The 25,870-nt window shown below is 28.0% G+C and overlaps 2 protein-coding genes across 2 annotated transcripts; both read right to left on the bottom strand.

The window, feature by feature from the left end:
* Positions 1 to 5,577: 5,577 nt before the first annotated feature.
* Positions 5,578 to 23,648, bottom strand: LOC145849772 (protein O-mannosyl-transferase TMTC3-like). The gene is made up of 20 exons (XM_082954823.1): positions 23,409 to 23,648; positions 22,869 to 23,114; positions 22,181 to 22,273; positions 18,242 to 18,343; positions 17,935 to 18,094; positions 15,904 to 16,107; positions 15,015 to 15,195; positions 14,213 to 14,345; positions 13,434 to 13,526; positions 12,944 to 13,066; positions 12,247 to 12,341; positions 11,915 to 11,989; positions 10,623 to 10,729; positions 9,321 to 9,436; positions 8,282 to 8,443; positions 8,065 to 8,122; positions 7,627 to 7,753; positions 6,793 to 6,944; positions 6,347 to 6,438; positions 5,578 to 6,161 (listed from the first exon to the last, which is right to left on the bottom strand). Exons 1-20 carry the CDS (start codon positions 23,586 to 23,588, stop codon positions 5,805 to 5,807), a joined length of 2,856 nt encoding a protein of 951 aa, XP_082810949.1. The 5' UTR covers positions 23,589 to 23,648; the 3' UTR covers positions 5,578 to 5,804.
* A 262-nt stretch (positions 23,649 to 23,910) lies between these two features.
* Positions 23,911 to 25,062, bottom strand: LOC145829451 (progestin and adipoQ receptor family member 3-like). The gene has a single exon (XM_082937241.1). It carries the CDS (start codon positions 25,029 to 25,031, stop codon positions 24,168 to 24,170), a length of 864 nt encoding a protein of 287 aa, XP_082793367.1. The 5' UTR covers positions 25,032 to 25,062; the 3' UTR covers positions 23,911 to 24,167.
* Between the last annotated feature and the right edge of the window lie 808 nt (positions 25,063 to 25,870).

Raw genomic sequence — 25,870 nt, 5'->3', positions numbered from 1 at the left:
ATTTCAAGTTAGTGATCTTTTGGATTCAGCTGGATCCTTTTTTCGATCCGGATCCTATTTTAAACATATTATCCGGATCCGGCTAAATACTAATTTTAGACAAAGATCTGGATCCGAATGGAAGCTAATTTCAAAAAGATTTGGATTTCGCTAGATGCTTATTGATCGGGTATTTTGGAATTTTGAATCAATATATTAATTACCAAGGTTCTCAAGTATGAAGTTTTATGTTAAATTTTGTTAAGTATTCACAATTCTTTATATATTATAACTCTGGACCGAATTACTACTAGTTAGTCCTAAAAAAATTATAATTTGGTTACTAAAAGTTACTTGAGCCTAAATTTCAAGCTAAAACATAAAAAAAATGCTAACTATTCGAAATTAATTAACTTTAGAAATCCTTATCTGGTGTTTATATTGATAATATTTTTCAAAAATTAACAAACATTACAATATTAAACTACTATTATTTAATTTAATTAAGCTAAAGAAAATTCATCAAATTTTTTTGCATGTATAAAAGAAACAAAACAAAAAATAACTCTTATATAATAAACACTTTTACCATAAAAAGCAAAAAAATAAATAAAAGATCTCGATGAAACACTTAAGGTTGATCATGTATTAGAGTTGTTTAAATCTAGTTGCATGACAGTTTTGGAAAATCTGCAAGTGCACTGAAATACCGATTAGGTTTGAAGTTAGCTTATCCTAGTTAATGTTTATGGTCGGAAATGTTTGTTTTCAAATGTATGAAGTATCGAACAACAAAACTAGTTTCATTGTTATCTTTAGAAGTTGACAAACTTTGGCAAAGTTTGGCGTTGATCAATAATACATAAAATCTATCTAATAATATTATAAAAGCAACACAAATTATATGTTTGATTTCAAATTTTCTTATTAACTTATTTAAAAAACAGTTAAAACAGTAAAAAACAGTAGTATTTTCACTAATGAAATCGATCTTAATCTAAAAGTCTATTAAATATTTTAATAGACTTTTAGATTAAGATCGATTTCACTAGTGAAAATATTACTAAACGAAAAACTAAAACATAAAACTGTCACATTATATTTTAAATGCTAAGTTTAAAGAACTTAGCAAGAATAATTACACTAAAAAGAAGTCAATGAGACGTTTTTGGATCATAAAAGTTTTTAACAAGTTGTTTAAAATCTGGAAGTATATTTGAAGTAGATATTCTCAGTAATGACTGTAGACTGGTATCAGTAAGATTTGAACGCAGCTTACTTTTGTTTATATACATGATTAAGAATGTTTGTTTGCAAATATATGTAGACCCAAACAGAACAAATAACTTCATTGTCATCTTTTTTAAATTAACAAACTTTGACTTGTTAAGTAAGTCATAAAATCTTTCAATTTTTAAGTTTTGAACTTTTCTTTTTGTGTACTGCCACATGGAAGTTCAACAGTTCTAACAATATTACTAAGTACATTTTCGATGCCAAACGTCGACGGTGATGAAATAATGTCGAATTCTTCACTTAGTTGTTGAAATTCTGGAAAACAACGACCAAACTTATTATCAAGTGAAACTATTGTCATCAATTGGTCATCACTAAACTTAACCATATATTTAATTAAAAAGTCCTTAATGAAAAAACAACAGCAGAAAAAGTGCAAACTGTAGTCTAAACTTAAAAAATTAGACAAAAATTTAAATTTGAGCAGTTTGACTTAAAAAATTTGTAAATGTTTAAAAAGATATTTTTTTTACTTTTTTAAAATTTTAAAAAACAACTCAATACTTATCTGGAAAAGACAGCATTTTTTGACACGTCTATTTTTTATGAAAACATTTTGGTAGGTAGGATCATCAAAGTTAGTTCAGCAAACAATTGCTTTTGGATAATTTGAGTAAGGATTACTTCACCTGACTTGAAACAGAACAAGATACTATAACAAAATAGTGTTTTATCACCACAAAATAATAAGCCATTTTAACAAACGTTTTCAGAGTCAAAGTCTAACAGTTTTGTTTAAAGAAATAGTTCAAAAAAGGTTTTGTACAAGTTTTGTAATAATTAAATTGGCTGGCCGGATTTTATATATTTTTTGAAAATGCTTAGCGGGCCGGATCATCCACTTGCGGGCCGGATCAATTTTGTCCGCGGGCCGGATTCCATTTAAAATTAAAAAAAGTTTGGGGGCCGGTCATTTTCACTCTGCGGGCCGGATCCGGCCCGCGGGCCGTACGTTGCCCACCCCTAGGATAAATGAATAAGCACTGTACTTAATAAAAACAAATAAATTAATTAAGTATAAATGACGTCCTGGACATGACGATAAACTGTTCTGGTGTATGACTCGATAACCGAAAGGTTTTTTTAGTGCACCAGGTCCTTGGACCAAACTTTTTGAGTATTCTTTGTCGTTCAATAAACAATATATATAAACATTAAAAAGACAAATTAATTAAATACAATTTTCTGTAGAAAGACTTAAAAAGGTATTTCCGAAAAATCTATACTATATAAATAAAATTTTAAACTACTTGTAAAAACTATATAGACATTTATTATTTAAGACTGATTGAAGACCTAAGTTTTTTGTTTGTTTTGAAATAGTTTTCTCAGGTATTTATATTTCTTATAAAGCTCAGTATAACTTTTTTTTTTCTTATTACTGCTTTTAAATTAATACAACTATAACTAAAAAATGATTTAATAGATGTAATTTGATTTGTCCAAAAATTAAAAATACTCGTGGACTCAATATAACTTAAAGCCACTATACTAAATTATTCTACATTATTATCATAGTTTATTAACAAAAAGTTAGTTTTATCTTTTCTAAGCTGTCACTATTAAATCTATAAACTGATATAATAAAAATGCCTTCTAATACAAAACAATTTTAAATTTAGACATTTTTTCCGGTTAAATTTATAACAACAAATTTAGTTCCAATTAGTAAATATTTTAAAAGACTTAATGATACTTAGTAATTTTATACTATTACTTATTATATTTATATAAAGCTGCCAATTTATGAAACTAAATGGGTATTGTTCGTATTTTAAAGTTTATTTAGTAAAGCTTAGAAATAATAACAAACAGTGATATACTATAAAAATTTATGAAAAAATAACTGAATTTATAACTAAATAAAAATTGAGATTTTAAAACGGCTATTAAAACTTGCATGAGACTTGAAAAATACCATACCTATCCTAAATATGAATAAAATTAAACTTTTACGAATTAATCTACTTTTTACAAAATATTAAAATTTAAATTCCTAAATTTGTTCTTAATATTTTTTTTATATCCATTAATTCCATATATTTTTTCATGTTAATTTATAGTGAATTATGATTTATGTTCTTCAAAGTCTTTTCACTGCTTTATTTTTTCTTGTTTTTGAATCAATTAGGTTTTCAATGTTAAAAAGTAAGTTTCTAAAAACACTGTTGAAATCTACCAACTCAACTGATGCTGATCTCAAATAACCATTTTCTTTGTGAAAAGTTATTGAGCTCCTACGATACTTAACGAAACTAAAGGTGTTGCTACTTTTATAAAAACTATACTTTGTCACTTGGGCATGCGGTACTCTAATTAAGCGTTACTATGGAAAGCGTTATATGCGAAAGCAACAAATTTACAATGTGTATCTAACATGTCTGTAAAATTTTAATTATAACTTTTTCCAACTATTCTAATCACAATCGGTTCCGACAAACACTAGCAGAAACAAAAAAATTACGTGGTGAATTTTTTTTTTGCAAAGTTTGTTACTTAAATCTAATTTTATGCTTGCACGAGTATATGAGCTTTAGATAAAATTTTTGTTCCTTTCAAGTTGAGGCTCACTGTTTTCCAATAAACCTACGACTAACTTACATTATATGACTAAAACAAATAATTTATTTGATAAAATTATGAAACTCTGTTCTAACCTTAGATTGCTATAAACTAAGTTCAGATTGTTTAGTACTAATTAAAAAACCTGTACAAAGTAGGTGTTTGAATATTTATCTCGCTTTACCATTACTTGCTCGTGAAAAAAAAAAGTAAAAACTGTTAAAATATCGAAAAATCTCTTTTACAATGCAAAAAATTAAATATTTATACTTTTAAATATAATCCTTACTAATTAATGTTTATTATCACTTTTAATAAACACTGCTTTACTCCACAAAAAAAAATTCATAAAGTTAAAACACTTTATTATTAGTTCAAAATGCTTAAAGTACAAAGTGAAAAAGTTGAAATGTTTATATCTGAAAATGTCAATGAAATGCTTTGAATAAGTTTTTATTTTAAGTAAAGGAAACTCAGGCTTGTTAGGGTTTTTTAAGTAAAATCAAAAATTATTAAAAGTATTGTATACTTCTATTATACTCAAAACTTCAGTATTTCTTTTTGTTAATTACTCAAGTTTAAACAAATATAAGGCTCAAGCTTTGTTAAAAGCATAACTTTAAGCAATCTGAGATATTCAAAAAAAATGGGTTTCTTGAAATAAAAATAGTAAGAATAAATATACTTATCATAAAACAAAATTAAAACAGTTTTTAATAATAATAATTAAAAAAAAAAAACAATACTTACTTACCATTTATAATAAATATGTACGATTTTCAACAGGTTTTGAAAATCGTACTATACACTGTTTTTTACACGATGAATATAATTATCTTTGTCAATTAAAAGTCAACTTCTAAATGAATATTTTTTCTTTTGTTTATTACACAGTAAATACTTATCTGGTCATGCTTAATGAAGTTCTGTATGATGTACATCATTTTAATAAACATTAAAAATTATAAATTAAAATCATAGTAAAACCCAAATATTTCTCGCAAAAAGTATCCATCGACAACAAACTAGCTTAGATCACCATATTAAAATCGTCAGGTAATTTTGTAATCCAAAATTTTGCAACAAACATAATGAAGTTATTTGAAACACTACATTAAATGCTTTAGTTCACGCACAAACTTTCAAAACAAAATACTTTTTGGAAGAAAATAAACTGACCATTACATCAAAAATATCTGAGTTATTTAGTGTTTTACTTCAAATTACGTTTTTTTACCTTGTATTTTAAAATTACTGATTTACTGGCAAGTATGAAAATAGTGTCCAACATATACAACTTACATTAAAGCAAACAATTTTTTTAACATTCGTTTTATCATTAAAAAAACCTTCAAATTTTTTGTAAAAATTAGAAACTTTTTAGGTTTTAGAACGATGTTTTCAACATTTATTCGGTCAAACTTACTTAAATACTAACCTTAAACAAGTTTTAATTTTTTTCAGTTTCATTAAAAAGTACCTTAAAAATTTTTTTTGATTATGTATTCTGTTCTTAGACTAATACAAATATATTGATTGAAAATAAAGTGATATAAATAGAACGATAACATTGACCATTGAATTTTTAAATGCAACTTTTTTTTAATTTAGATGTTTTTTTTTAATTCTATATATTTAATTTTAATTGTGAACCAAAATAAAAATGTATAAATGTTTTAAATAATAAAAATTGTAATTTGACCATTTCAAATAACTAAACAATTTTTTTTCTATTTTTTATTATGACTAAGGCATGATTTTCTAATAATTATAAGCAAGTTAATGTACAGTACATGTTATTTTGAAAATTATTAACAATATAAATGCACAAAAACTGTAGGTGAACAAAAAAAAAGTAATAAACTTCTAATGACTATGATGACAATTAGTATTTAAAAATAACTTGATGCTTTTCATTATTTATTTTAAAAAAGAGGTAGAAACTTCCAAATTGAAACAAATAAAAATCACAAATTCGACTCCAAATCTTCCAGCATCCGGAGCAGCTTCGACTTCAACCGGTCCTTCTCGCTCTCGGTGCTTTCCCCAGCTTTCCCGCCATTTTGCAGCTTCCTGTCGATTTCCGCGAGGGAGTCGACGGCCGCCAGGGCTTGCTCGATTTTGGCGTCCAAGCCCACGAGGTGGTCCTCGTTGCCGACGATGTCCACGAAGTTGCGATGGATCCTCTCCGCCCTCCGCATCAGCCGCTCGCGCTCCTCTTCCTCGTTCGGGGTATTTCCCTCTTCGGGGTCGTTGTTTCGGTCCGGGGAGTTTTCCGACTCGTAGATCTCCTCCTCCGAACTCCGCTGCTTGCCGTAAACCGCCTGTTAGAGGAATGCGGTGGTTATGACGTCATGGTCAAAATCAGTTTGATGTTTTTTTTATTATTGTTTTAATTATATCGTTTATTTTTTAATTTAATTATTATCTTAATTTTGAACTGTTTATTATTAACTTTAAGGCGTAGAAGTAAGTTGTGTTGCAACTTTGTTAATTTAATAAAACTCACTTTTTCGTAAACGTCGGTTTTCAGGTCTCTATCTTCTAAAGTTCCCAGCAAAATTCTCTTGTCAATCTCCTTTCTCACAAGGAATGAAGTGTCTGATAATTGTTATGATAAGTACTGTAATTATTTTTTCACGAATAGAAGCTAAATTTGTAAAATAACAATTTTGTTGTCTAAAAATAATTCAACTTATTTAGTATTAGACTAAAAGTTTAAGATTATCTTGGTAAAAAATACATAAATACTAAAAAACATTTACTTATCAATGAAATTTTATTTAAATAAAAGCTTAAACTTACGTTTGTTTAGCACTAGTGTTATTTTACTTAGCATTTACATAAAACCTTTAACATTAAAAAATAAATCTGAAACACTATGGTAATACCTGTAACAATCAAAACGAAAAGTTACAATGTGACCAACCTTATAAAAAGCTGAAGAAAACTAACCGCTGATTCTGGCGTCTCGCGGAAACTTCAAAGCGAGATCGACGAAGCAGGACTCGGCCTGGTACAAGTCGTCTCGTTTGAAGTGGCACACGCACAAGTTGAACGAAGATTCGAACGGCATCACGTTGTTCGTCGCCATGTACGAGTACACCCTGAAAGTTGGTTACATTATTAGAGACTTTTGTGTTTTTAAAGTGAGGAGTTTTATTTAAGGATAAGTTTAGGCAAGACTGATCTAGCTGAAACGCTTTTGCTGTGGGAGAGTAAAAATAGTTGCTGAATTTGGTAAAAAATTCATTAAAACAAGTTTCTTTACTATTTAAAAAAAAATTGACATGAAGTTTAATTTGCATAGTAGTATATTTCAAGTTCTTATAACTTTTTATTGAAAGTATGGTTTTTTCTCCCAAATGGCTGACCTCATTAAACTTCATTGGTTTAAAACTTAAAAAAATGCAAATATTTGATAAAATTTTAGAATTTTAAACTTTTTAACAATAAAAATGATATTTCAACTATGGTACATAACTAAATTTTCAATACTGTAAGAACATATTGAACTATAGTAACTTCTGCATTTAAGCATATCTTGGTCTACAATTTAAACTGCATTTTCATTGCATATTGCATTAAGTACGGAAATTTGTACAAATATTTAATGATGATTTTTAATATTTAACAAAAAATGCATCAGTTTAATTTGAAAACTTTTGTGATCAAATACTCAACAACTATTCAGTCTAAAAACTTTTTTATTTAAATGTAAAAAATGCAATAATCAATCACACTACAACAAGATACTACTACATAAAATAGTTTCATTTATTAGTTTACTTTTGCGCAGACTGGACATTGTTTTGCTTGTTCAGTAAAATGTCTCCCTTCAAAAACAACGCTTGTCCGTGCAACGGGTGAAAACTCAGCAAGTTTTCCAAACTAGCAAGGCAGTCTTCATACTTTTCTGTGAAAAATGTGGTAAAATAAACAAATAGTATATTCTGTAAAATACTAGTTTTAACTTATTAACTAAAAAAAAAGCACTTTCTTGAAACTTCATCACAAGCTTTCTCTAAAAAAATTTAATTAAATAAATACTTTTAGTTTAAATTATGCACAACTTTTTAGCATCAAATTATTTCTACAGAGAAAACTTAAAACAAAACATACTGTGTGTACTGGGTATTATAATTACGAAAAAAAGTAAAACTGTTATACAAAACAGTTTGTTTGAAATCTTTCTTTAAAACTTCCAGTAACAATATTCAAAGTTACCTTTTTTATAGTGGAACAGCGCAATATTGTACAGCGTTGTATTGTGGCCTGGCTGCACCTGGCAAAAACAAAATACTTTCCTATTTAATCATGATAAAACTTGCGTACATATATAAAAATTTCTGGACAAAACAACAAAACTCGGCACCATTACGAAACTCAACCACAAACTCAATCTGCCACAAAAATGCGCACTGAACGTTCAACAAACACGAACCTGCAGTATTTCGTTCCACACGTTCTGACAGGCGTGCACATCGCCGGACGCCAGGTGCACGGAAGCGAGCACGGATTTGGCGTGCAAGTTGGCGGGCTCGTAGCTCAGCACGCGCCTCAACCTCGTCGCGGCCCGGTCCAAGTGGGAGGGCTTCCCTGTTTCCTGCAACACTTGTTTGAAATTTGAAAAGTTTTGGTGCTGATTTTTATCAGAAAGTTAATATGTAAATTGCTCGTTTTGAAAGTTAGGAAAACATGTTTATTAATTTCGTTTAGCACTAAACCGAAAAAAAATTTTAAAAACTCGGCTCTAATTTCTAAACTTATTGGTTGCTATTATAAGACCCGAAAGAAATAAGTTGGGAGTGTGGTATGACAGCGGCAATTTGAAAAGTACTAAATTTGTTGAAAACTAACGACGTTATTTTGTGCTAGTTATAGCAGAGCGAAACATAGTTCGTTTTTAACAAGTTGAACGCTTTTCAAATTTGTGCTTCATTTTGGTTTTATATTTTCACAATTAGAGTATATAAAACAAAATACTTTTTTACTTATTAAATTTCTAAGTTAAGTCAAATAAAACAAGTACGTAAATTAACATTTTTCTATACAGATACTGTTAACTTTATAAGTTGTAAGTTTGTAAGTTGAGTTTTTTTCTATGTTAGAATTTTTTCTAGGAAATCAGTTAAAGACCTAAGGTCAAAATTTTGAGCTATATAGATTTTTTTAGTAAAAAAAACCTCAAATTAATAAAAGTTTTGATAAAACAAAAGTTGAGTTTTAAATTTTAACTGAACAGATTTTAAATTCAGCAATTTACAGTGTGGTGGTTTAACTTTAATGTCAAAAATAAAACTAGCAGTTCTACAATGACATTATTAACAGCGATACTTTACAATAATAAAAACTAAAGCAAATCAAACTTTGGCAAAAATGCTAGATGCCTTAAAAGTTACATTACGTTAAAAAACTATAAAAAAATAAATAAAAGACCAACAAAACGCTTTGTAAATAAACAAACTAAACAAGCAAGTGACCAGCAGTATGGACGCGGAATTGACAAGGGCCTGGGTGTTGTTGTAGTTGTGGTGGATGGCCATCGTGTACGCTTCAAACGCCCCACTCAGATTTCCCGTTTGTTTGTGCACTATGCCTGTGAACGTGTGTTTTGAAACAATAAGTTGTATAAATTCAATGAGGTTAAAAGTAGTTATAGTCGAAACAAAGATGTTTGGTGGTTTAACTAAATTGTTGCTTAATATTGGAAAAAAATAATTAAGTTAGATTGTGAGTTTACTGGAAAATTTTGCTTAACGTTAAATAAAAATTATTAAGTTAGATTGTGAGTTTACTGAAAAATTTATTTTTGTGATGTAAACTTACTATGATCTATGTTCTAAGTTTAAGAAAAAAAGTTATTCATTATACATCTGAGACAGTTTAGATGATAAAAACTATTAAAAGAACATTTTTTACTATTTTAAATACTTAGCTACTTTTAATCATTTTAATTATCAAAAACATAACTGCTTGAATCATAAAAAATAAAAGAGTAAAAATATTTACAAAGAAGTTGTTTGTAAATATATATCTTTAAGGAAAAAAGTCTTTGTATAATGTTAATTTGAAAATCACATCAACATTTCTTTTTTTAATTTAAGTACAACAATGTTTAGTACATTGCTACTACAAAGTTGACGCAAAGAAATTTTTATCAACTTTTTTATTGACTTAAACGATTTAACCTTGAGCTTTTATTCGTCCAAAAAACAGTCATTCGAAATTTAAAGAACGACTGTACTAAACTATAAATTTATTAAGCACGTTTATTTTTTTATATAATTGGAAAGAAAAATTTAGTTTTAAATGTTTATAGTATTGTAGTTACTTCTATTCTTCAGAGTGTCAAAAGTTTTAAAAAAAATTCTTCTCTGTTTTCTAAAATTCTTTAAGGTGTTCAAAAGCACAAGTTTTTTAGTCGACTTTTAGTATATAATTAAATTTTAGGTCTTAAATGGAATAAAACTATTGAAAAGATACTGTAATGCTACTTTAAATGTGTTTTATAATAAAAAATGTAATGATACAAACATATTTTATTGTATTTAGTAGATTTTTATACCTAGTTTAAATTCGTTACGTGTAAAAAATGTTTAAAGTTACAGGTTTTTTTTTTCTAATTTAGTGATTTCTGTTCAAAATTTCAAGTTTTTTCAGTTTTATTTTGAAATTTATCAATTTCCATGTTTTTTTTTCTAAATTGTAAAATTCCAGTTATTTCCAGTTTTTTTTTTTGCAATCCTGATACTTTATTCATTTGAATAAACATAACCAATTACCAATGTTGTAATAGACATCTGATTTGGGTGAATCCGGTAGCTTAAGTGCTTTTTCGTAACATTCTATTGCTTCTTTGTATTTTCCCATTTGCAACAAAATCTCACCTCTGTATTTTTTATTTGTGAATTTATTTTTATTATTAAAGCATCAAAAAAAAAAAAGAAATTACAAACAGCATACAAGTAAAATAACTGAAAAGAAATATATAATATATTTTTTTGTTTTGACTTGATTGAAAAATATGATTTATGGAGTAAAAATCTGCTTAATTAATTGTAATAAGTTGTAATAAATTATACCAGCCGTTCTAAAATATTAACATGTGGACAGAAAATACTTTACTAAACACAAAACTTGGACAGATTTGAAAATATTCCTTAATAAACATTTTTTGAAAAATATTTACTGGTACTCATTAATAATTTATAACACTTTATAACCGAACAAAGACAATTAAATCATTTAAGGCAATGTTAAAAACAATGTATACAAGGTAAACAGTGAGTTCTTGGGATAATATGAAAGCAATTTTAATAAAAAAAAATTTAAGCTTACTAGAAAATGAAAAAAAAAAATATGTTTATCTTAATTTCTTTGAAACATAAAATCATTAATAATAATAAACAGGGATATATGTTAATATTGATTTCCTGTTTCTAAAAATCAGGAAGCAACTGGAGATAATTCTTAACGACGGTTCTCATCTAGGTGCCCCTTACACTCATGTATTACATATACCCCATTCGGATTCGTTTCTTAGGAAACTGCAACAACATCCTCTGATCGAGCTGTGACTTTTAATTCTTAGGATGGTTTTAAGATGTATCGAGTAACTTGAACGTGAAACAACATTTATTTGAGCCACTTCAGGAGTTTGTCCTTTCCGGAAAATTAAATTGAACTATCGCTTCTCTTTCGCACATTAGAACAAAAAAAACTTTAATGTTTTATTTTAAGTTACTTATAACAATAGTTAGACTAAATGCTAATTGAAAGAAACTGAAACTTTAATTTTATTTATAAAAATGGTCCAACGATCTTCTGTTTACCCTGTTTATACTGAGTAATCTAGTTTGGAAGGAATTTTTTAGTGAGTTTATGAGCACAGTTTTTCATGGTGTTGGTGACATCAAATTTATACTATTAAAACTTTTAAAAATAGTCAAATACACTCGTTCAATGGAAAGAAAAATCATAAAAGTGTGCACTTTCAACAAAAGTACAAAAATAAAAGTGAGCGCAGGAATTTAAAGTAGAAATGTTTCAGCAGTTTTTGCGCAAATCAACCAACCTGTTGATATGAGCATCGGAAAATGAAGGCCTCATTCTTATTACTTCTTGCAGAACCGAGTCGGCCTCGTGCAATCTGAACACGAACAATTCATATTTCATATTAGTAAATAGTTGAAGTTTAAGTTAACAAAGTGACATTGATGTTCTATAACAAACAATTATTGTTATAAAAAAAATTTATTCTTAAATCTAAAAAATGTGTAAAAAAATTAGTTTAAATTACAAAACTACTATTAACAACTTATCAATTTTTATTATCATAAAACATAATATATTTTTTTACACTATATAACTAGTTATGCTTCGAGTTGTTTTTAAAACAAGTTTTACCTCGAAGAGTTTATTTTTATCAAGTTTCCCAACGCGATGAACACATTCAAGTGTTTCGGATTAATTCGTGCTTTGTTAGACTTTTCTTTGATAGACTGTAAAAATTTGTTAAATTAAAACGAACGTTTTAGGTTACATATTTAGCGTATGTAAATTTATATTTTGAATCTTTATTCGATATTATTTTTAAACGCTTGAAAACGTTCGGCTATTGCCGAACATTTAGTAAATGACCGAACATGTGCAAATAATTACAATTTGAATAGATTTATTTACAGGGTGGCCACTAATTTTTTAGCAATTTCTTTAAGGTTTTCTGAATTTCTTCAAGTTCTATTTTAAGTTGAAAACTAAGCTTTAAGTAAAAAACTGCGTATAATAGTATAACAACATTGAAAATATACTGTAGAGCTACTTAAACTGTGTTTTTAATAAAAAAAATTTTTGATGATGACAAAAAAATTTGATCTATATAAAAGATTTTTTGTGTCAAATCGATATTTCACTACTAAACATGTGAAAATTGTTTAAAATTCTAGGGTTTTACAGAATTCCAGGTTTAGTGGCCACCCTGAAATCATCTCAAACTTGTATTAATGTTTTGATTAAACTAGAAGTTATTTATATATTATTAATGAAACTGTTTTCAAGCAAAAATATTTCTATTATACAGTTTCTTTATTCACGCAACACTCACCTTCAAAAGAACGGACTTGGCTTTCTTGTAGTGCGTTTCCGCGGCGGACAGCCGGTTGAGATTTCGGTGGCAAGCGGCCATGTTCATCAGGCTGCCCACGTCATCAGGCTGCACTTCGGATGCCTTGAAAATTTTATTTTGCATTCATATTTTATTTGAGATTTACCTTTTCCAACAGCTAATATTGGTGTCAAAATTCGATTACTAGTCGTGTAAGAGTCTTACAGGTTTTTATAAATTAATTATCAACAAAAGTTTTTAACAGCTGCTGATGTAATATTTTTGCCTTTTATTTATAAGGGAATTTTTGTAATATACAACTATACTGCTGCTTTTTAAAATGTTATGGTATTTTTCGATGAAAATATACAATACATACTAATGTAAATTTCATACTTATTTCTAATAAATGATACAAAACTTTAAGATTTATAACTTTAAAATTTTTAAAGTTATAAACATAAAGTTAAATAACAACTTTGTTCTTTACCTTCGTGTAGTACTTCAATGCAGTGTCGTAATCATTTTCCAGCTCATAAGTGTGGCCCACATTATTCCACAGCTTGGCATTGTTTTTAGTTACCTTCAATTGTTATACTTGTTTGGAAACTTTAGAAAAAAAACTAAATAATAATAATACTATTTTGAAGTAAAAAAAAATTATCTAATGTAAAAACAATTTGTCTTGTTGTATTAAATAGCTTATAGAATATAGGACTGTTTTTTTTTGTAATTAACATTTAAAAAATTATTACATTATTTAGTTTCTTTTTATTATAATAATCGGTTTTTACAGGACAGTCATATTATATTGTTTGTTACAAAAGCAGTATATGTTTAAAGTAAATACAACTGTTTTCCCATATTTTAAAATGTAAATAATAAACTATTTTATCAAGACAGCAAAAGAACAAAAAAAGCAGTATATTTAATAATGTTAAAACTTCGGCAAAAAAAAAATTACAAATGGAGAGTATCTATATTGCAGTTTTTCAATCTTATCAATTAACACTAAAACTGAAACACAGAAATAACAATTGTGTGAAACTAAGTTACTAAAAAGACTTTTTGTCGTCTAAAGCTTTGTTCTCTTCGATTAAACTAATAATATAGCTTTTAAAATATATTTTAATAAATGATAATAAAAGCAGTAATCAATGTATCTTAGACAAAAAAATATATCACAGTACAAAGAAGGATGCGTACAGCAGATAATCAAGTACGCAGGATAGCTAAAATTATCTCATATAGTCTTGAAAACCAACTCACTCTGAGTCCACTTTCGAACAAAGTTCTGTCGTTTTTCCAGTCATAACTCCTCAGCACAGTTTGAATCGAGTTTGTAATCAAAATGAAAACCAACGCTGAGCAGAGCATCTTCTTTTTGAAACTTGAATCTTTGCTGTACAGTTTTTATTGAAATTTAAAATAATAACTACTCTACAAAACATATTAGTAAATTTCGTTCTAATAAAGAAACTTCTAATATCAGTGCTGCCATAAGTTTTTTGTAATAATTTTCAGGTTTTTTAGTTTCAACAAGGTTTTTAAATAAAAAAGTTTTTGTTTTTTTACTTTTAGAAAAAGATTAAATTTTTGGTAAAAAACTGTCTTCAACAAAGTAAAAAAAAAATTAAAAGATACTGTTAACTACTTTAAATGTGTTTTATTTTAGATTAAAATATAAATAATAAAAAAATATATATAATACATTTTTTGTATCTAATCTAAAATTCATTATTTTGTATCTGTAAACTGTTAAAATTCTTTGTTTTTACAGTAATTTTTTTAGTTTTTCAAATTCTATTTTTGTGCCTAAACTATTAAATTTCAGGTATTTCCAGTTTTTATGCCAACCCTGGAAATTAATACATTATCGCGGATAATAGTAATAAAATTAAAAATAAATTCTTACGTCAACACAATTAAGCCGGTATAAACTGATATTTATTAATTATATAGCAGCACAAAAATAACTACCAACTTCTATTAAAAAATCAATACCATAAAACAACATTGTTATCCCAATACTCTAGTCTACACTGTCATCAAACCCAATAAACAAACCAACATTTTTTCGTGTGCTTTCGCGAAGGCGCCGGCAACGAGCATGCTGAAGCCGAGTGAGGGCAGGAACAAGCACCGCTCGGCGACGACGAAGCCCACCGGGAAGAGGAGGTTGGAGGAGGGGAGGAAGGAGGTGGCCAGGACGAGGAGGGACAGCCTGGTCGTTGGGGAGTTGCGCGCCACCGCTGCAAATTGCACAACATTTTAATTTGCTTTTAATCAAACAATTCAAAGTTCTCGACTTGATTACTGTGAATTGTACGTTTGTAAGGAAATAAAGCTGAAAAAAGGAGAGTGTTTTTGTTGAGTTCGATCGCAAAGAACAGTTCAAACTTAAAAATTTTTAGCAAACAGGCTGATCATTGCCAGCAAATGGTTGCTTCAAGTGAAAGCATGATAAACCGTTTGTAGATTGACGATTGCAAGTTTTTCGGTTGTGACTGACTGATGAGTCCTAATAAGTCTCAGTCTACCGAAGTTTGTGGTCTGATGATCGAATTGGCATGATCAACCCTTGTTTGTACATTAAATGAAGAATACTGTATAATTTTCTTTTATTATATTCCAGTGAACTTGTTTCACTAGGATCTTTTGTTAACAAACACTTAAATCTATATTTTGAAATGTTATAAATTTTATAACTAGAGCTGATATTCAAAACTGAAAATTGAAACTTCTTACTTATAGCTTAACTAGAAAATATTTTACAAATCTAAATAAATAAAACTGTTGTAATTTTTCAAAATTTTTTAATCAGTTTTGTAAAATAATTCCTGGTAAAGCTAAAAGTAAGAATAATATTAAAAAAATAATACACGTTTAAATATTTTTTCTAATTTCGATAAAGTTAGAATCAAAGTTTAACTATAAACTAAAGCAGCGCCAACTCTAACCTAACAGAACAAGCAGCAAATAGAAGAGCAGGGTGAAAACGTTGCGGTAGTCATGGAAACCGGTTACCAGGGGCACCGTACCCATCGACCAATCGCAGAGGAGGTTGCTGGGTGACAGTAGCAACCACAAGTTGATGGGCAGCAAGTAGTTTTGGGTCAACTGGCGTTGGGGAGTTGGTGCGAACGAAGCAGGGTTATCTTGCTCTGAGAAGAAAAAATTTAATTGATAATATATGTAACTTTCATAAAAAAATAAGTATACAAAGCCTAAGGATGGAATTAATTGCTAAAATTATCTGAAAGTAACATATAAATAGAACGTAATATATAAGCACTACGTTATACATAAACACTTTTTGGCGTTTGTGAGCCACAAATTTTTGGTAAACTCAATAAAATAAGAAGAAACTTTTTAAAATACTTTTCATGGGTATTTCAAATAAAAAAAAGTGATTTTTGTTTCAAGGTAAGCAAGTGATAAAATCTAATTAGATTTTAACAGGTAAGATGACACATAAAAATATTAGTTTTAAAATATTTTCAACTTTAAACATACATACATTAATCATAAAGTATTCTCAACATGACATATACAAAAAATAGTCATAAAAAATTTCAAACTTGACACATATGATTATTTGCGTTTAATAAAATATTGCTAAGTTTACTTATTAAAAAGCTTGTTTAGTATTTAAACTTGACACATACAACTACTAGTCATAAGAATTTATCATAGTACTTTTTAGAATAGTTTAATAACCTTTTAACGTAATACAAGCATAACTAGAAAACCATAAAATATTTTTTACTAGTAAAAACTATTAGCTTTAACTTCGATTTAACTCTTCAATGCAGTTGAACCTAAATACTTTTAATTACACCAAGTTATAAAAATATTTACATTCTTAAAACAATAAAGGTGACAAGAACTTTTAAACAAAAGAGATGATTCATGTATAACTATGAGTCTCATAACAAAAAAAAAAAGACACACATGGTGATCTGAAATGTGTCATTTATAAACAAAGCAAGTTAACATTTCTTACTCTTTATTTTTACAGCTAAGCTTTTAAAAAAGTATTTAAAACTGAAACAACTCATACTTATCTAGATAAAGTAACTACAGGTTTTTTTTTAAATGCTCCAACTTTTTTAGAACTAAAAAAAAAGTTTCAAAAGTATTACCAAGATGAGACATTTAAGTTACGAGAAAGTTACTATATTTGCAAAATTCTTGTTTTTAATACTTAACAATTTTAATGATATAAGAGTTTATTGAAATGCTTTTTTAAATATCAAATTTAAGCTTACATTATTAAGATGAATTCGATTTGATAACAAGAATTTTTACATTAAAATACTTAAAACAAGCCTAACATTTACTCCACTGGTTTTTAGTAACTCTCAATCAGTAGTTCCAAGGGTATCAATATAGCTCCCTTACTTTGGGAACTACTGCTCTAAATATATGGTAATGTAATAAAGTAATATTTAAGCTTTGTAGAAATCTTGTTGCAGTTGAAAAAAAAAAGATTTCTAACTTTTCTTATTATTTCTAACGCTAATATTTAAAAAATGATAAGGACTCGATATATACAAAACTATTGCATAAAAAACAAATAAGAAAAACTAAAATGTTTTTTTTTCAGTAAAAACATACAAGCAATAGCCACAAAAACACCTTTTTTTTTTCATTGACCATAGACAAGTTAAGTGCAGTTTACAGCAACACATTACAAAACATAAAACATCGAACTTACTCAATTTGATTACTGTAAGAATAGTTAATATAAAAAAACAAATGCTTGAGACTCCATAAACAAACTACATTAAATCAAAAATTAAATTAGGTAGACTTGCTTGTTTCTTAATTTTTATATTCAATTGGCGCTAAGTACTTCCAACAAATTTTCTTTTAACTGTTCACTACATAACAAAACTGTTTTAAGACTGTATTTTTGAAAAACTGTTGTTTTCAATAATAAAGCACTTTATAAACCACCCAGGCTTAACCTTTATACATCAACTCACCAGAAAAGCTGGGAAGAGTTCCTTGCATCAGGTAGAACCTCCAAATCATGTAAGAATAACAAGCTACCATGAGTGGTCCGCAAGAAACCAGCATGGGAACTGTTACTTCTTTTAAAAACTTCCAAATTGACTTCAAGCTTTTAACATCTTTCAACTTTATCTGTGACAACATTTGCTATAGAGATTCAATTTTTCACTTGTTTTAAGTTGTAAAAGGTGCTAATTAAAATGTCAATAACGCTTAATTTTGTTTCAAATTTAAGAAAAATTAGCTATATATTAAACAAAGATTATGAAGATAATTTACCTTTTTTATGACAACAAACTCCAAATATACACAGACAAATGCTGAGGTTATGGCTTGCTCTTTACTAAATGCTCCTAACAGAAGAAACATAATGGACATAGTCTGCAATAATATTGTTTGCACTGTAAACTGAAATGTAAACACAAGAAACTAATAAAGTATAACAATTTCTGAACTTAACACGAAGTTTTGAATGTAGCAGCTACATTTTTTTTTAATTATAATTTGTCTGATATCCGGATCCGGCCGGATTCTAATTTGAAAAAAAAGTCCGGATCCGGTTCCGGCCGGATTCTAATTTTAAAAAAAAGTCCGGATCCGGGTCCGGCCGGATCTCTGTTAGGATCCGGCCGGACCCAGATCTAGTTAGTAAAAAAGAGCATACTGAAAAGTATTTTTTCAACATCAAACCCTGTGTAAATTAATAAGAGTCATTTTCGTCAGTTAAAACTAAACACCTACCGTGATTGGCTCATTTTGTACACGTGACTAATTTACATTTGTTTACATTTAAACTATGAAATAAACAATTCAGAAATGCAACTTTTTACATATGTTGTAAAATTGAAAGCTTTGGAATGAATACTTGCATTATTTATTGTTTAAAGTTGAGCTCAGAGAATATTTAGAGTTAATAAGGTTGAATGTACGAGCCAATGAGAATCATATGACGAAATGTTTCAAACTAAATACTGATGCAACAAAACATCAGAACATGACAGGCAGTATATATGTAAGCAGTTAGTTAGTTTGGTGTGCAGCTTGATGCAACAAAATATCTTGAATTTTTTTTGTGAATGGTTATTGTAAGTAGTGTTTTGTTTTAAAAGTGAATATTTCAACTGGTGTTTAATTGTTTAAATATTTAAGCCAGGTTTTATAGTTTAATAGTTTATGAAAAATTTTACAGTTTCCTGTTTACTTAAAGTTTTATTTAATTTTTAGTTTATTGTTTTAAGTCTTTTGATATAGATTTAATTAGCTTCCAGTTTTTAAAGTGTTACCAAAGTAATTAATAATTTTGTATATGCTAGTATTTGTTGTTGTGTTTTATATAAAAGATTCATCACTCGAAACTGTCGTGTCTGATTATAGAAGGTAGTCTCAGTTAGAATTTAGTATTTGTTAGAAATTAATTAAATAAGGTAGGATTTAAATATGATGGGTAGTACTAATAAGTTAAGTGTACCACAATCAGTCCACAACTTTACTACCAAATTGTCAACCTTTGCTAGCTGTTCTACTGATTATTAGATAAAAGTATTTTTTTCAGTTTTTTAAAACCTCATTCTGACTCAGGCTTGTTTATACCCACTCTAGATAGTTTTAATGACGTAAACAGTGGCAACCCTGCTAGTTTGAAAATTTTTGGGAATTTTAGAAAATCTTGGACTGCCTCAGGCTAGTTTAGTTTTTTATAAAAACTCAGGCTAGTTTTCTTTTAGATTTTGAATGGGTTTGTGCTGATCCAGTTTTCAATATTTTGTAATTTTCTATTGTATTTTGTTCAAGAACTTGATTTCAGATTTTTAATTGTAAACAACACCTAAACTTGTAAACCTTGTGGCTAGCTGTTCTACTTATTATTAGATTAAAGTTCTTGTTTTCAGTTTTTAAAAACCTCATTCTGACTCAGGCTAGTTTATACTAGTGATGTACCGGACTCACTATCCGGGTCCGGCCGGATATTGCCATTTTTGTCTAATATCCGGATCCGGCCGGATTCTAATTTGAAAAAAAAGTCCGGATCCGGTTCCGGCCGGATTCTAATTTGAAAAAAAAGTCCGGATCCGGGTCCGGTACATCACTATTTAAATTGTAATTCTTTCTTTACAATAATTTTACACCAACAAAGCATTGAAACACAAAGGTATAGATTATATACATGAAAACTAATTAGTATAGAATATTAATCAATATTGAACATATATATGTATATGAATATTTAATAACATACAATATTTTTATAAAAGTTAGTTTCGAACTTATATTATATTGTATATATGTAAATTCAAAAAAAAAATTCAGAAAAATGTTATTCTTATTGTTTTCAAATTAAAGGTTCATTCTTAATTATTAAAATTATAACTTACTACTAACAAATTTATACTTATACTCCTTATTACCACAGATGTTTTTGTGTTAAAACTTTATTCCGACTAATGGCGTTTCACTGCACTCAAATAAATTTAAGAACTGATCTACGTAGTCTATAAAATATTAACACACAATAGAAAAAAAGCATGTATAATTATGTATAATATTTATGTGAGTAGTAACTATAAACGAACTTTATGGTTTAAAAACAAAATTTGGAATAAAAACATAAAAATATAAAATTGTCTACAAAAACTACAAATTTAATAAAAGCATATACAAACCTCAAAAAAGCTCTAAGAATAGGCTTTTTTTTTTAATGAAACATAAATTAAGTTGTGCAGAAATGTTACGTCATATTAAATTTAACAAATTAATCAATAAGTTTTTCAGCATATAGTAAAAACATATAGTATTAAACTTAGTGTTTGTGATTGATATGAAAATGTTGTGAAATAAATAAGTGCATAAGTAGACAGAGTTATATAAAGTAGAATCGTCGGTTGTGAGGAAAAATATTCAATAAATCTTGCCACAGTTAGTCGGAATAAAGTTTTAACACAAAATCATCTGTGGTATATATTCCGATAAGCTTAGCTTATGAGGATCTCTAGGATTTAACGCTTTTTAACGTTACATCTTATACTCCTTATTATATATTCATACTTATGACTTCATAAAAAGTAGGTCATTATTATTATTAGTGCACAACTAACAAAAAACTAACTATAAAATTACTTAACAACAATTGCTAAATTTTAATATAATTTACATACACCTAAAATAGAAAAAATAAAACTGTACAGTAATATGTAGTTTACTGAAGTTTTAGGTATAAAACGGGAAAGGGTGAAAATTGAACAAAGACAAAATTGCACAAAGATACTTTTGCACGAAGACAAATTTGCACGAGACACCAAAATTACACGAAGACAGTTTTGCACAGAGGGTCATTTTTGCACGACAGTAGAATAAATCAGAATCTTATTTTCTTAAACAGAAAAAAATAACTAAAAGTAGATTAATAAAAAAACAAAAATACTCACCTTGGGTAAGGGTTAGGGGTAACAGTGATATTAAAATAAAAAATTGTATAAAAATTATTATTAAAAAAAAGGAAAAAAAAAACAATTAATTACTTAATTAAAAAGAAAAAAAAATTAAAGAACGAAGTTAAGGGTTAGGGGTAACAGTGTGAGTAAAAAAAAAATATTTAATATATAAAAAAAAATTATTAATCAAAAAAAAAAAAAGTTACCGACTGATGGTAAGGATTAAGGGTAACAGTGACAGCAAAAAGAAATAATAAAACCAAATCAAAATTTAAAAAAAAATTAAAATTAATGAAAAACAAAAAGATTCAGCCCATGCGTAAATGTCTCCATGCAAAATTGTCTGCTCGATCAAAACTGTCTTCGCGCAATTTTATCCCCTCGTGCAAAAGTGTCTTTGTGCAATTTTGTGCCCTAGTACAATTTTCAATTTAATTAATTTTAAAATAAATAAAAATTTAAAATCTTATTTGAAATGCATAGATAAAACGATTTAAGAATTTATGAAATTCTCTTTATATACACTTACAGCCAAGCATTCTAACTATATACAATATTTACACTCCTTTCAGATAAGTATAAAAATATAAAAACTATTGAACAATTCATGTAAAACTTATTAGTTGGTAACCTTTCGCCTATTGCAGGATCCGGCCATCACGCACGTTTATTCAGCTCACTACTTGATTTTAAAACAAAAAATGTGTAAGTAATTTGAACCAAATAAAAAATTTAAATAGGTAAAACTTATCAGTTCCAACGAACAAAAGACTTCAATATTCAAACCAACCTTGTTTTTAAGTCCAAGCTTTATATAAAACATGATGGTTAGTAAGTAAAAAACTGCAGACAGTAGTTCAGCCCTGCCTACAACTCCAACTACCTGAAAAAAGTACATATTTCAAAATAAAACAAATCATTTCATTTACATTTAAATAATAAAAATTGACTTTAGTGCTATGTATCATTTTATTTATGTGATACTTGAATCAAAAAAATATATGTTTACGAAAAAACTGATCAATATACTATAGTAATATTATAAAACAATGCTGATGAAATCATTAAACCGAATTTATAAGAATTTTAATTTAATAACTACTTTAATCGTATTCAATATTTTATCAATTAAACTTTATAAAAATACCACTTTACATTTTATTTTTTTATCTACAACTAATACATCTTAAACAAAAGATTAGTATGACCAGAATTAAAACTTATTTTTAGTCATTTAAAGTTTTAGTCTAAATACAACCTAAAAACGATATTTAAACACGTTTTAAAACAACTAAAATTTACTGTGCGCAAACCAAATTCAGAGTAAGCTATGAATAATCAATAAAAACACGTAAGAATATTTTAACTATTTAATATGGAAAGATTCCTTTTACGTTTCAAAGTTCTAAGCTTACTAGTATTTAACAGTTGAATTCTTAAACTAGCAATGCAAACATAATAACTAAAAACACTCTCACCGCTTCGACATGAATTGGATGAACAGCGAAAAGAAGAGCAGCAAAAAGTGAAAACATGTTTGAACTTTCTTCACTTGAAGACAGCAACATTGACATTTGGTGGGCGAAATTGTAGAACAGGGTGCAAACAAACAAGTACAAAACAACGTTCACAACATGGAACGAAGTAGCTTCTTCTCCAAAAAAATAATTGTTCATTTTGAACGACAAAGTAGTGAGAGGCCGGTATGACTTGTGGCTGTGTTCCTGTTAATGTGTTTTTTAGGTATTATTTTAGAATATCTAATAGTTTCAAACTTGCACTAATATATAAATGAAAAGGTTTACTGCCTTCTATAGGAAACGGTGTATTTATATTCAAGTTGTTCAAAAGTTTTAATTATGCGAATACATTTTATTCAAATACTTTGCGAAAACTTTTATATAGTACAAACTGTACAAATGTTAAAGTTGTTTTAAACACAAAACTAAGAATATAAGTAAATTGGTCGTCTGTAAAACCTAATAATACAAAATACTACAATCTTAAGTTAAAGCAACCGTGGACATTGGAGTGCCCCAGAAGTCATTCCATAGCAGGTTTGAAAGAGGAGCGCTTGGTGAGAAGTCCTTGTTGTTTACTACAGCAGCAACATCATCGAAAGTGAACTCACATAAAGGTGCAAAGTGGTAAAGTGTGGAAACAAGCACAACGAGAATTGAAAAGAGATTGTGCTTCATTTTTTGTGTGAATTAAATTGCTTTTTGCTTTTTTTTGTCATTTAAATCATAGTCTTTTGTTTTTGCTAATATGGTTTTTAAAAGAGATAAGTAAACAAAATTTTTAAAATGCATATGTTCAAAGTTAAAGAAAATATAGATTAAGCAGCCACAGTTAATCTCTACTATCGGATACAATCCTGTCCACAAACATAAATAAAAACAATATTCAAATAATTGATAAACAGTAAAAAAAAATATTTAAAATGGATAAAATTAAAGCGATATGATTTAGTAATAGTTTAAATTTATAAAATCACAGTAACAACAAGTTTAAATTTAAATTAGGTGAAAGTTTAAAATACATAAGAAATTTAAAACCAATTTGAAGATAATAATGTTTTCGCTATGAAGAGGGATTTTGAAGGCTTTAGTGCTTATGAACAATAGAAACATATAAATCACATTATAAATACATTACTAATTAACACAATATCATTAAAAAAAAAGTTTGCATATAGTTAGTAAAAGAACTACAATAAAAAAGTTTTAAATTTTTTTTAGGTACTGAAAAAAATTCGTTTATATAAATACAAAGTTTCAAGTGCAATCTTTACAAAGGCACTGATCATAGGTCCTGTATTTCAGCATTTCAAGTCCAAAGTTTCTCCAATACACAAACGAACAAGCAATCAGGACATGCCACATTGTGTGCGAATGGCCAAATATATCAAAGCACCCAGGCTTGCAAACTTCAGGAAACTTGCTGACGTAGAACGCAAACGCGCATCCTATGTACAAGTAAAAGTAGCAAATGCTTGGAAACACTCTGTTGAACTCGTACGCGTGAACCAGGCTGGCCCAATGCGCTATTGGAAGAAAGCCCATAAGAACAATGGATGAAAGGTGGGCGGTTCGAACTTTTGTAGCAGAATCAGACAAGTACTTCTTGCTCATTATCAATGGAATAGAAACGACCACTACCAAGGTGCACAAGGCCATGTAGAACTGCAGCACCCGGTGGTAGCAGTAAAAGCCGTAAAACAAACCTATGACGTACGACCCCAGTATTGCTATGATGATGCCCAATAGGTCTAGTGAGAAAAACGTTTGCATGACGCTGAACGTCAAGTGGCAATTGAACATGTGATAGAGAGAAGAGAAGAGCATGCAAATCTGGCAGCCGGTGTGGAAAACAAAAAACACCAATCTGTCACTAGACTGGCCTCCGCGTTCTGGAATAGCTTTGTACTGGTCGTAAACAGACAAATAAACAAAGTATAAAAATCCTAAAATGTGAGACCAGATGTTGCAGAATTCGTTTGATAAAATTAAAACACTTATTATACATTGTTTTGCAGAGAGATAAGCTCTGTAGCCTGTTAAAATATAAGGATTTGAAGACTGAAACTCAGGTATTTGGTTGATATTGTAAAGCTTGATCTTTCTACTGAACAGGCCCATAATCAGAATGACAAATATATTTTAGTACATTATAAATGAAACATCTGAAAACTAAATTTAGTAAAAATAAAATCATAACAACTAGTTTTATAAAAATTATTTATATTAGTTCAAACTAATAGATTACATTGATTATAGGATTATATTACATTATAGAGAAAATATAATATTATTTACAAATGTAACCTCAGAAAAAAATCTATTGTTTTTACTTCTTGGCTTTAATTTAAAATATTTACTCTTTACTAAAAAATTAATAGAAATTAATTAGAAAAAAATCTACTGTTTTTACTTTTTGACTTTAATTTAAAATATTTATTCTTTACTAAAAAATTAAATAGCTTTCTACAAAACTTCAAATTGTTTCTAAGAAAAATTAAACAACAACATTACAAAATAACTTCAATTTATACATGTAACTTTTTCAAAGTATCAATAATCTTAAACATTACTATTTGAATTTTAGATTTATTGTAACTTTTTTTAGAGAAAACCTACAAGCATAAACCAAAAACAAAACTTTGCAATAAACTACAAAAATAGCTATATTTACTCTTATGCTGACATACTATTATTATTGTAAGTTTATTGTCCTATGATGGACCCAGACATCAAAACCTGGGCGACATAAACTGAAAGACTCACATGATAGAGACAAAAAATATTTTAATCACAAAAAATTCATATTCTTTAAAATTGTAAAGCGTAAATAAATTAATTAAAAGTTCATAGATTGACATATATAAATTAAAACTTATACTAAGTATCAAAAATTAAAATTTAAATGCAATGACTAACCACAAAACTTGAAACCCAAAGCCCCAAGAACATTAACAATA

Source organism: Thalia democratica, chromosome 2 (genome assembly GCF_965202585.1).
Source record: "Thalia democratica chromosome 2, ktThaDemo2.hap1.1, whole genome shotgun sequence".
NCBI classification, from domain to species: domain Eukaryota; kingdom Metazoa; phylum Chordata; class Thaliacea; order Salpida; family Salpidae; genus Thalia; species Thalia democratica.
The sequence above is the reverse complement of the archived record's forward strand: the minus strand, read 5'-3'. Positions and strand labels throughout refer to the sequence as shown.

Excerpts from the sequence above, each read along its gene's own strand:
- LOC145849772 (XM_082954823.1), bottom strand. The coding sequence starts at position 23,588 with ATGAAGCACAATCTCTTTTCAATTCTCGTTGTGCTTGTTTCCACACTT. Across the intron at positions 6,945-7,626 it reads AATGTCCAGTCTGCGCAAAA|GGTGTACTCGTACATGGCGA; the intron begins GTAAACTAATAA and ends ACCAACTTTCAG. Across the intron at positions 6,439-6,792 it reads GCGAGACGCCAGAATCAGCG|ACACTTCATTCCTTGTGAGA; the intron begins GTTAGTTTTCTT and ends AACAATTATCAG.
- LOC145829451 (XM_082937241.1), bottom strand. The coding sequence starts at position 25,031 with ATGGGCCTGTTCAGTAGAAAGATCAAGCTTTACAATATCAACCAAATA.